At 37.5% G+C, this 13,094-nt stretch overlaps 1 protein-coding gene across 2 annotated transcripts in view; it reads left to right on the top strand.

Moving 5' to 3' along the window:
- The window catches only part of LOC131683690 (piezo-type mechanosensitive ion channel component-like), a 135,325-nt gene that overhangs the window by 76,075 nt on the left and 46,156 nt on the right, over positions 1–13,094 (top strand). For both annotated transcript variants that reach the window (XM_058965903.1, XM_058965902.1), the window contains exons 4-8: positions 285–380; positions 446–959; positions 1,028–1,316; positions 1,668–1,817; positions 12,930–13,013. In XM_058965903.1, coding sequence (XP_058821886.1) covers positions 285–380; positions 446–959; positions 1,028–1,316; positions 1,668–1,817; positions 12,930–13,013 — 1,133 coding nt within the window. The remainder of the gene's footprint in view (positions 1–284; positions 381–445; positions 960–1,027; positions 1,317–1,667; positions 1,818–12,929; positions 13,014–13,094) is intronic.

Below are 13,094 nucleotides of genomic sequence, written 5' to 3'. Positions count from 1 at the left end.
ATCACTAATTGACACCCTTGGGTAACGTTGGAATATTTTTCTCATGAGGATTCCAGATTTATCACCGTTATGAATACCTTCTTGTTTCGCATCTAAACGAACCTGCTGCAAATATTCAAATATAATACGACCCAGGAGAGCCACTAATATTTGTATGCTAATTTGATTAGACACTGGTTAGACTGTTTGTAAGCTATTCGTAAGCAGTATGGGATACCTGCATTAAATAGTGTTTTTGTTTTTAGTATTACGCTTAGGACAGTACATATGCTTCTTCTTTCCAGGTTGCCTGATGAGACCGGTAGGACTATCGCTTCCGTATTTGCTCTTCCTACTTTGTCTACCATTTGTGCCAGTAGCTATGCCAAGAAGTATAAAAGGTAAGTTGTCGATGGTACTCGATTTGTAAGTTATAGTAATTCATATGTTTAAACCTTCTTTCTAGGTTCCACTGGAGTCTTTTTTAAGATATACATAACAATCAGCATATTGCTGTTATTGGGGCAGATTGCCTTCCAAATAGTGTTTGTAGCACTCGGGTACCAACTCGTCGACTCATGCCAATTTTGGGAAATTCTCCTCCGTCACATCGGTCTGGTGAAGTTCGACGAACTAGATGCGTCGATGGTTGTTTACTGGATCTCGCCGGAGATCATTATGAGCTTCACGGCTGTCATCGTGTTCATAATACTGAGTAAGTTGGCTGCAGGGGATATCGGATCCGAACAGGATCCCAACAGTCCGACATCGTTAGAAGCGCCAGAAATGCTTTCCGTGCGTTTCGAAACCAGCTCAGTGAGTCGAGAAAAACTGGCATTCCTCACGAAATTTGGAGTGCTGCTTAGCGTAGCAATGTTGTGCTTGGCGGCTGTGTTGCAACCCTCAGTTCCCAGTGGGATCTATTTTGTAATATTTTTGGGATCAGCCACGTGGTGGGCCTGTTACAAAGAATTAAACAGGTACGGTTCATCAACAAATCTCGAACTCAACCAATTCAATGATCACAAATTAACATATTATTTCACAGAGCTTTTGGAATAGTTTTAAGGATAACAATGGTATTTTTAATTATACACATCACCGGGTTGCTGGCATATCAGAATCCATGGCCTCAACAGCTGTTACCGGCAAACGAAACGCTCGCACGAATATTTGCACTGACGCCCATATTGTCCTCGACGTGTGACAATATTACCGACATTCGCGACGTATACTTCAACGGCGATTTAGGCTCGGATTATTATTTCAACCCGATTGTACTTATGATCTGTTACTATTGTATATCAATCACCTCATCACTTCTTATGAGACCAAGAGTAAGTATGAACACCATCTTCGGAGTCTCACTAAACTGTAAACTGGAATTCTGCCAGGCTAGACTAACATGCTCACAGGCAATAGTTGCATTTATTGTAGTTCCCTAGGATTGTCACTAACTGCTAGTTCGAGTGAATGAATTATCTTAAAACTAGCTGCTAATACTTTAAACTAACGTAACTCTTTCCCCAAATTCGTAATAATGCGCTAACGTGGCTGTTGAATTGCTAAACTGCCATCACCGCAAACAAAATTGGCCGTTGTTGCAACTGCTATTAATTACCGCTGCTACTGCTGTTGATGCTGGCTGTCGAATTACACGCTTTATCGAACTCACTCACGAAAAAAAGATAACGGAAAAGGAGTACAAACGCCAGGAACTCTTCTACCAGCTCGAAAGTGGAGTCCGTCTTCAGCGGCAGATTTCATTTCGCATGAATAGAAAAAATATCCTTCGCAAGACACTGACCAGCGATCGGTGGCGTGGAGCTGCGCGAAAGGTGATATCGTGCTTTTTGGTTTCCATTTGTAGCTCCTGTCGTAGCTGATTGCCTCTTTTTTCCCCTTCCCGAGTAGTACCGATATTGGATTTTGCTTTGGCTGATTTAGTTGCGTAGGCACTTGTAGTTAGAGATAAAATTATGCATGCTAATTGATTGGTTTCGATTTAGATTTGATTAGTTTTGCCCTTCTATTAGTTTCTGGGATTTATTTTGGAGCTGAATTTTGCTGAATTTTCATCGACTAAAAGTTTCGGCAATTCAAGAAATGTTGAAAAATAAGCAATTCTTATAATTGCTCCATGAACCGGTGAAATGTATTAAATTTCAATTGCTGAATCTTGAATTGCTGAAACATCCTACCAATGAAAATTAGTGGGTGTGTAGGTATGAATCATACATTTGCTGGGATAATTCGGTTAACTCTTTTTTGTGTCTGCCGTTTTGCCTGTGAGAGATGTCAGATGTCAGAAAAGGGTTAGTCGTCGACCAGGTGTATTCGTCATTTGATTGACATGACACGAATGTTGAATTTATTTGGCTTTTTGTTGGCGAGAACTGTCGGCAGGTGGGTGGAAATATTTGAAATTGTTACCTTTTTTACCACTATTGCCCCGAAACATTAGTTTAAGGTCGTGTGCATTGCCGTTCTCGAAGGAAAGACTAAAACAATAATTTGGGTGCTTTATGCTGGGTTGAACAAAAATATTCAATATGAACAATATTGGTAAATACTTAAACCATGGCCAAAATATCTGTATGGGAAATTTTCCAGTAGAGCTCAATTCTTTTTAATGAATAACATCTCATTATTAGATTCTAATACCTAAGCCGTGGGCTTGGCGGTGGACTCCAGTCTACCATTTTTATGCTTAGAGATTTGTAGCTTGGAGACCTTGGATTCTGGTGGTCCCCATTATCTAGTAGCTACACAACGCGTGCTTTAGGTGGTGGATTAATACTAAGGGATACTCTGACGACTGGCAGATTAAATTATTTTTGTTGTCAATTCATCTAGATCCTGACCGATGCAGTATCCTATGGTTGTTGATTCATTTCACATAATCGAAATTGAATATTCAATTTGCACAATGTTTTAAATCTTAAGTGAATTAGCCAAAGTATTGGGTTCATACCAATTTAAACCCAAATCTAATGTAAACATCATTCAATTGCACAATGTATTAAATTTTAAATTTAAGTGAGCTGTCCAAAGTATTGGGACCATATCAACTCAAATGTTCAAAATCTGCCTATTGATCTTGAAGAACCATCATCCACGCGAACCAAACCGTCAAATAAAGTGACTATGTTCCCAAATATAAGCAACTTTAAATGCATCCCTCCCGTTCTTTTCTTCTATTTTTGTTTTGGTCTATTTTTGTTTTACTTCTATTAGGTTACTTTTCCACTATTCATCCGTCCTAAAATTATGAGTCAATTTATACGCTTCTACTTAATCTCTTTTCATATTTTTTTCTTTTAAATCGGCATGTTATTTTTCCTTTTATTACTATATCTTAAGTTAGATTCATACTAACACTCACTAACACAATCAATTGCATATTCTCTCCTATAAACTCTCAATCTCTTATCCAAAACGCACAAACGCCTCTAGCCTTCGCGATAACACAAACCTGGTCACAAACGCGAAAATGCAATTTCAATCATCCATACATACCTAGGCCCGCAACACCCCGGTGATTAAGTGAACGTTTCAGCACCTATAACTTTACAACCGCGGTCTCAAGCATTAACCCACCGCTCATGCGATTATGAATCGGTTACGTCCGAAAGTCTCTACTCTTGATCAGCCTAGACTCATGACTTCAGTTGACCAATAAAAATGATGCTCATATTCACTAGACAACACTTCCATATACTAAATTCCTCTACCATATACTAAAAATTAATTATCAGATTCACAGTCCGCGCGCGATCGTTCAAGAACACACGCAAATATGCGAATGGCGACACAATTATAAAATCGAATTTATGTACGCGAAGTTAAATACACGCTAGCATTCAAACGCTCGAGCCCTTCGCGATCACACTATTACACAATTAGTGAACACCCAAGCCAACCCAGACAGATATGCACTAGGGTGGGACAAAAAATAGATACCTACTCCGAGCAACTTTTTGGATACCTTTCGGGTTATAGAACAACTGTGCAAATTCTTAGCTCGATCGGTGAAACTATAGGTATTTTTGTGCCCACGGTTTAACCCTCTAGTGCCCAAATTTTTTTTTGGCTTGAAAAAACTTTTGGAAGTGGGCTTCGTAATGAGAAAAACGAAAATAATATTAAAAATTGTTGAAAGTAATGGATTTTTCATTAAAGCCTTAAAATAAGTAGGCCGCCTAAAGGCGTTGTTGGGCACCTGGGCGAATAAAAACAAAAACTTGTTTTTCCTGGTTACTTCAACATAAGCGAATACAGATAATTGCTTATATTTTGGACTCCATCAGAACGCAAAATACCTAAACTGTAAGTGCTAGTGCTTTGGTTATTTAATTATTGACTTCTAATTTATCGTAGGGGAGTCCAGGGTCTGCTGGCGATAGTTACACTTATCATGTTTTATGTTTTTAATTTAAGAAGATCGTGTAAAAGTGAATGCGTTGCATAAAAGAGCGGACTGTTAGTTGCATTACAGAATTTTAAATATGTGACACGGGAATCTCGCCAATTTACGACTATACGCACTATGATGCCACCTGGCCTTTTTTGATGATAAAGTATGGATCGCGTGAGATGCTTTTTGAATAAAACTGCAAATCAATCGATACTTGTTATTATTTTTCAGCCTCAATGCTCCTGCATTTTAATTTCGGCGCACACTTTGTATTCAAAAGCTAAATTTTCGAAATTCATCAGGTGAAGCAAACAAAAAAAACAAACAAAAAAGCAAATTTTGCTTGTGGTTACATATACGGGCAAGGAAAGTTGTTTTCGCGCGCACTCGAAAAATCTAGTCATTCGTGGAATAGCTTTGAACTCGCCCTAAATAACAAAAATGCTGAAATTTAAAAGCTTAACCTAGGGTAATGAGACCATGTTCGACCTAACCATGTAAAACCGTTGGTTAGAGCGGCGTTAGCCATCTTTGTTTAATGTATTGGTTCAAATGGCGATTTTTGATATCATAATGGTTCATAAGAAGAAAGCAAAGATATTGGTGTCAATTCATACGCATTGCATCAATTGTATTCCGACTAATTAATAAAATGGTGAGACACGCTCCCTGATACGACTAAAGTAGGCTCTTCACTCTAATACGCTCGAAAGCTCAATATCACTTACAACGTGTACGAAACAGAATTTGATGAAACATAAACACATTGGAGAATAGATTAAACAGTACTCGAAGTGCAGAACTAGAGACAGCACCATACGTCTAATACAAAAGGAGAAAAAATATTCCGCCAGCTAGCCCTGACTCCCCTAAATATTATTAAATGATAAGAATATCCATATTCAAACAGCAACATTCACCCAAAGTTTTTAAATTTGTTTAAAGAAGATTACTACTAAACACACAATAAATTTTTTTCTATTTTTTTTCGAGTTTTCAACTTTGAGCTTCAATTGCCTTTGACAGAAAGCTAAGAATATTCAAATAATGTGTGTGTATGAAAGGTGTGAGCGTTGGGAAGAAATGCTAGTGCGGATGACAACATACAATCATGTTTTAGTAGTTTTATTTAGATTTTTATAGAGACCGCCTAGAGGCGGTGTTGGGAACTAGAGGGTTTACATTGAATTTCGTATGGGGAAATTGATTTTCACAAAACAATTCCTCAAGGAGTCGTCCATTGCCTCCTAAAAACCGATATATGGTTTTCATAGGAAATTTACCAATGAAACAAAGTCTCGAAGACCACGAAAAGATCTGATGCTTGTAGAAAAGTTATAAGACCGAAACCGATTAATGCTCTGACGATTGAAAAAATAATCATATTTTCTAGCACCACTGCTGGTGGGTCTCGATTTAGATGCAACTTTTGTTTGCATGCTCTTATTGGGTCCAAATCAATAACCTGAGCTGTTTGGTCCCACCACAAGAGTTTTGAGGGACAAAATGAGGTTTTTTGTACACAGTAAGATAGAGTTAACAAATGGGTCGTCAAACGGTGAGATAACATAGTCTTCATTAAAGGGTTTAGAATGACAAGGAGACGCCATGTTCCATTTGAAGTTTCAGTTCAGCTTTAGAAGCTTATAGCTGAGTTCGGATTCTGGACGGAGAAAGTCGTTTTTTCTTTTTTTAAACTCTTTATTTCTCACAAGTCTCCTATCTCATGCCTCAACGCGAGTCTAAGTCTATTGATGACATTTGGTCCTTAGAAGGCGACGACTGGGTGCTATCAGCCTTCTGGCGATAGTAGCAGAATGAGAGGGTTCGAACAGATCTGATCAAGAAAACACTACCGTAAAAATGAATATCTGATCGGAAATCAGCCGCAACAAGACTTTCATCTGACTAGTATCGATGATCGCGGGTCAATACGTATTGAAAATTCGCCACGTCTGTTTTTATGAATCTAATTTCAAGTTCCGTTATTGCTAACCAGCCCGTGTATCAGGTTAACAATTCTTTATATTTCTCTTCAATGATCATTATTATCGCTTGTATACGTGTATTTTACAAATTATCCGATACGTAAAATAGGAAATACATACCTTGATTTATAACATCTCGCGCTATCATAACTCTTTGTCTGTATAACGTGTTATCACTCGGTAGTTTTGAACCAAATAAATATACCGTACAAAAGAAGTAGCGAATTCTGTCTAAATACTGTTACAACAGATAATGATCCGGCCCATTACGCAGATAAGATTAGCTTTCCTAGGCAATACTCCCACAGTCGGTTGTGTGGAGTTCAAATTGCTTTTGTTTAGGAAACATAGGATACTCTCGGTAGCCGCCTGCCCAGAGTTTAAAAAGAACTAAAAACTAAACAAGATCTTTTCTTTTTCAAGCGATCGTGTACTCGAAGACTAACTAAAGAACTACATAATAAAATATTCTTTACAGGTCCTCACTCTTATTAGATAATCAGCAGTTATACATGATGAAGTCAGTGTGCAATCCACCAAAATCATCGTCACAACGCAATGCAACGCAACGCAAGCAACGTAAGAGAGAGTTAAAAATTTTTGTATATAATTCGACCGTCAGCAGTAGTGATGCTATGAGAATTGAATTTTTCATCAATTGTCAGATCATCACTTGGTTTTTGCTTAATATCTTTCTCCACAAGTGTCAAATCGATTTACGGTCTTCGAGAATTGGTTTCCTTGATCAATTTCCTATGAAAACAATATATCGTTTTTTTAGGAGGCAATGGGCGACTCTCGGAGGAATTATTTTGTGAAAGTCAGTTTCCCCATATGAAATCCCATGTAAACTTTAAACAGTGGACACAAAAATATAGTTTTACCAATCGTGGTAAGCATTTGCACAGTTGTTCTATGGCCTAATTGGTACCCAAAAAGTTGCTCAGAGCATTTTTTTATATGACCGTGTGCCACTCTAATATGCATCCCTGAACTCGAACGCTAAAACTCACACCTTCCATGCACACACCACCACAGCGCTCACAATTAGGTTCATACATACAAAGTCACAAGCAATATTTATAGGTGTTCGTCTGGCAACCGGGGGAAGTGCATCTCAAACGCAGAACTTATCATTTCAATGATGGCCTTGGATCTGCGTTGCCTGTGTTCAAAGCACCATAGCTTCGTCCGTCAGATCAAGGACGTGTGAAACCCGCTAGCCACCATCCTTGGCCCTAGCTGCCCATAAGGGGATAAAAAAAGATTATTAGATTATAATATCTAAGATTTCACAAGCACGCGACATAGATCATGAAGATAATAAGATCATGAACAGAGTTTCTTGTCTAGAGCAATAGCAGAAAAAAGAAAGGTTGATAATGTATGGAACCTAGCTGGAGTGTCGTGACTGCACTGCAGGATTAAATTCAATTCAAATGATCGGAATCACACAATCTACCAGTCAAGTCACTGAATCTCTCAGTATATCTGTCTGGATGTACAGCAGACTATCTAGAAATAAAACGAATTTTGGAAAACTCAATTCCCCCATCCCCGATTCGATTCCCAGTCCCTTCGGAAAATTCTTCTCCAAATTTGAGCTAAATCGGATAAGTCTTGCTACCGGACTAACATAATCGAAGTTTATATGGGACTTTTATAACAGTTTACAGGGAGAAAGCACTGTATGCATCAGTTTGTCACTGAAAGTTTAAATACGAAAGATAACACGTTGCTACAAATAGTCAAACGTTGAACGAACTCATGTGACCTACTATAGGTTGTGGGTCTACTCAAATGCAACACAAAACCACGTTTAGTCAGTTTCCATATTTTGGTATTTTCTACACCAAAAAATAGCTGCTGTCATTTTTTAGCCAATTTGCAATTTTTTAACATTCCTGGAAAGAAAAAGAATAAGCCTATCCAGCGGCATGCTATATGAAGCAGTTTTGTAGGAAATAATGCGCGATTTATGCACAGCAATATAAAAATTGCCAATATTTTGAGATGTTTTCATAAAAGCATTTAAAAAATTTAAAAATTTTCCAAGGGCACGTACAAGTTCTAATCACAAGTTGAAAAAGCATTTAATTCCGTTTCCAACGACATTTTGATCATCAAAATAGGTCGAAAAATAGCGGAGTTATTCGATTTTGCCTAAATTAGGGATTGTCTCCCATACCTCTTAAGGGGTTTATGCAGCACTGCTACTGTGATCAGCATTGTACCGCAGCGGTTTTCTCAAAATTTCGAAATCGCCTTACGAGTCCACGTACGACAATTCCTCATTTGGAAATAACTGAATAACTTTGTCATTTCTCGACCGATTTATATGATCAAGATGTCGTTGGACGCAGCATGAAATGTTCTTTCGAAGTATTATCACAGACTAACAGACATAACACTATGAGGGAATTCCCTCAAAAACATCGATCCGACAATTTTTCCAGAACACTAGCTCCACCTTTTAGTCACGGTCCCAAACACTCATTTACTGGGTTACCCCTTAGGTTTGGGAGCAATTTATCACTAGTGGCCTATCCCCCATATGCTTGTTCATATGTCAGTGGCGCCATAAATTCAAATGTGGCCACAGTCCCAACATCAAATATATTTAAAATGACCGTTAAAGCGGGTGAAGCTTTGTTTTTAAGTGTTATGTCTGTTAGTCTGTGGTATTATTACAACTAGCACGTGCCTTTGGAAAAATGTTGAACCATTTGCACGTTTTTCATGAAAATATCTAACAAAAATTGTCAATTTTCATATTGTTGTCAATAAATCACACATTATTTCATACAAAACTGCTTCATGTAGTATACCGTTGGATAGGTATATTCTTCTTCTTTCCACAAATGTTGTTCCACGTAAATCGGCTGAAAAATAACAGCGTAGCTAATTTCAATCCGAATCAACCGTTATTATTCACAAATCAGACTTCAGTTGACGACTTAATACTCTGTTCGTCGTCCTCGAGCTCTAATAACATTAGCTAGACGTTGTGGGATTGAATCAACCAATAAGTCCAGGACAGAGATGACGATTTATTCCCAAGGTTCTTGAATTGCTGTTTTTAGTCCATACACGCTGACACAACCTACCCCAAATGTTCTCTACTGGGTTTTTGACAGGGCTGATAGCAGGCCATTCCAAGACAGCGATGGTTCGTGATGCGAGAAAGGATTTTTTTCGTTTGAGGAATGCATTGTGAAAGTATCCTGCTGAAAAAGTCACGTTTCTCTCCACAAACTATTGTTAAAATTAATCAGGATATTGTAAATGAGTTCAATGTACCCGTCTAAATTCATGTTGTGTGATATAATACAAATTGAAGCGCGGTCGCGTTGTTCAAATTCTGCCCAAACCATGATAGAACCATTCTGAAAGTTACGAAAATGATCTGGGTGTACCCCATTAGGCATAAATACGTAGGCATAACGGACGTTAGGCATAACTTACGTTAGAGATAACGGATGTTGGGCATAACGGACTTTAGCCATAATGGACGATTGGCATAATGGACGTTAGGCATAAATTATAACGTTAAAGTATTATTTAACGGAACTTAGGCGGTGATGACCTTTGGTGGGTAAGAGCGTGAATGTTTGAACTTTTTTGACGTTGTAGAATTCTCAATATATATACGCGAACGGAGGTCTTAGTGGAATGTACGTAATTTTTCAAAGGTTTTCTTCCATGAACTAAACATAGTGGAATTAAATGGAAGAAAACCGTTGTAGAATTACTTTGGGAGGTGATCAAACTCGATCATCATTTTATTTTGCTGTATATACTTGAAGAAATCGATTTGCAGCACCTCTCCCGGTTGTGGCACTTTGTCAAATCTGGTCAGTGCTTCACTGAACCTTTCAGAGCATTGATTAAATATATAGTTATACATTTCTTCAATTTTGCTTATACAGCAAATATGTGGTCATGGGTATTCCAATGGTGGAATTATATGCTTAATGGACGACTCTCGTACGCTGATGAGCTCAAGATCAAAAACCGAATGAAGAGTGAGGTGAAAGCTTATTATGCGAAGGAGTAATGTGTTTTTAAAGCAAGCTTTACAATAATAGAATTATTATGAATCGCTAAATGATCCAGCATGTTTTTTTTGACAAAAGGAAGCTATCGACTTTGACCATCTCTCAGGACAGATCGGGCTTTTAGATTGGTATGTAGTTGATTTCAAGTGATTTTTGCAACATGAGATTTTTGTATCGAGAAAACTATGATTCGTCTTCCTATAAAAAAATATTCAGGTTTGTAAATTTCTACCCTGTTCGTTGCCGGTCATTCTTAGAGTATCGTTCGATGATTTGAAACCCACATTATATGGATGGTAGTGAACGATTTGAAGACATTCAACGCATTTTTTGCAATTTGACGAGTAGGTGTCAGAGATCGATGTATAGTGCTATTTTGAAATCCATGATCCGATTTAACGAAATTCGTTATAACCGAATCAATATTGGTATTTTCGGATGGTTTTTACGAGTAGGTGTCATCCAAGATGGCAACTTCCGGTTTAACGAAGTTCCAATCAATAAGGGTATGCTCAAAATTCCAAAAATATCGATATTGACTGTGTTATAGTGAATTTTGCCAAAGTGGAAGTCGCCAACTTAGGTTTACAAATGTCGGCAAAACATCGCTCTGACAACTACTCATCGAAACCTCCTCCAAAATACCCATATTTTTGAAGTGATCATAAGGATTCTTCTATTTTTTCACAACTCTTATAAATCTTTTGCTTTTAAAGGGTCTTGTTTTTACGCGGTTTTTTTAATTAACGCTGGTTTTTACGCGGACTTTCCAATGAACGAATTTTTTATGCGGATTTTCCAATCAATGCGTTTTTTGGCGCGGTAAAAATCTGACTGTATTCTGGAATAGTCGACAGGCTACATAATAGCATCTAAATAAAGTTTTCATTAGGGGCCATGCATAAATGACGTAGCATTTTGGGGGGTAGGGAGGGTATACCAAATTTGTGACGAAGTGTGACAAGGGGGAGGAGAGGGTTAGAAGTTGTGCGACGTAGCATTAAGTTAAAAACCCATTGTTTGAGAAAAGAATTTAATGATCCTCGATTCCCAAGAGAAATAAATTTAAATTCAAACAAGTTACTTTAGGTAAATTTTACGATTCGGTAAATTACGAGGTAAATTTTACGGTTTGCGAAATTACAACTTCGCAAAAAAACGAAAAGATTTTGTATGCGGATTTAACTTGCTACTAAGCTAATGTTGCTAACTAATAAACTTAGTTAGGAAGCTGAATTAAATTTTCACTTCGAATTCAACCAAACAAAATTTAATAATTTAGATAAACGTATGGTTCTTAGAATCATTGGCAGCTGCACGATTGTGAACTGAGAGAACTTGTCTTCATGCTCCCCTTGACATATAAAATTCAAAACAAAACTATTAACACTATATTTGTCATGAAACTATTTTGCACGCAATTTGCTGTTATAATGAAAATGTTGATAAAAGTCGTCAAACATTTTGAAAAGACATGTATTTAAAATAATTGAAAAACATGTAATTTTTTTTCATCACCCGGGCGCTTTGCATGAGACGAGGGGGAGGGGGTAGGTAAATGCTACGTTATTTACGAGGGGGAGGTTAGAATTTTGTGACCAAATGCTACGAGGGGGGAGGGAGGGGTCAAAAATCGCCGTCATTTGTGTACGGCCCCTTATTCGAGTCTATTACATCTTGTTAATTATTATTTTATCTCATATAAAATATTGCAAAGTTTTTGTGAAGTCTTTTCCAAAGTTGTGTAACTCGAAAAGTCTAACTTGAATCCAATATTTTAGCACATTTTGGATTGTTCTCTTGGTGTACGCTAGAAATCAACCTAACTGAAGAGTTTCTTATATTTATTGATGCAAAGTGGTAAAAGTTTACCTGAAAATGAATATGCTAAAGACATCTCAAAAAACAATAACAAACTCTCAGTTTAGAGCGAACAGATTATAATATCTATTAATCTATCTACTAAGAACACTGAAAACTGACCTGCTTAGCTAAAATTTGTAGACTCTCTCATATGCATATAGTTTCATATTAGTCATTGTAGTTTTTGTTAAAATACTAATTTCGTGTGTTTTCTAACATAAAATTTCAATTTTCCAAATTTACGAACATCTTATATTTGTTTTTTCTTCTTTTATTTCTATGTCTTCAAAAACAAAATCTATTCTATCGCTTTTGGAATTCGTTTTGTTAATTCATGTGTGCGCTTTTATTCTTTTGTTCTCACGAAACATCATCCACGTCGCACCCACGAAAATTTCACCATTGTGATTAAATGAAATTCCCAAACCAACGATTCATCATAATTGCCAATCATGATCATCATCATCATCACTATCATCGTCATCACCTCATGAATGCCGGCAATATCCACCAACTGCTGCAACTGCGACGGAACGTACAATGAATGATATTCAAAACAAACTCTCGCCACACTTCGATGTGATTTATTAGCACGAATTACCCACGGGGCGTTTCTATCAGCAGGCGGACAAATCTAGGCGAGTATTAGTGGTCGTTCCATCGTCTACTCAACCGGCACCGTCCGAAGCTCCGGACGAGCGAACACCTGTACGTATCAATTGTTTTTTATGCTTTTACATGTACTTATAAATTTCTGTTCTGTGAAGCTGTGGCATTTTGTGTTTGACA

The sequence above is a fragment of the Topomyia yanbarensis genome, chromosome 2, assembly GCF_030247195.1.
Source record: "Topomyia yanbarensis strain Yona2022 chromosome 2, ASM3024719v1, whole genome shotgun sequence".
Classification (NCBI taxonomy): Eukaryota; Metazoa; Arthropoda; class Insecta; order Diptera; family Culicidae; genus Topomyia; species Topomyia yanbarensis.
The sequence above is the reverse complement of the archived record's forward strand: the minus strand, read 5'-3'. Positions and strand labels throughout refer to the sequence as shown.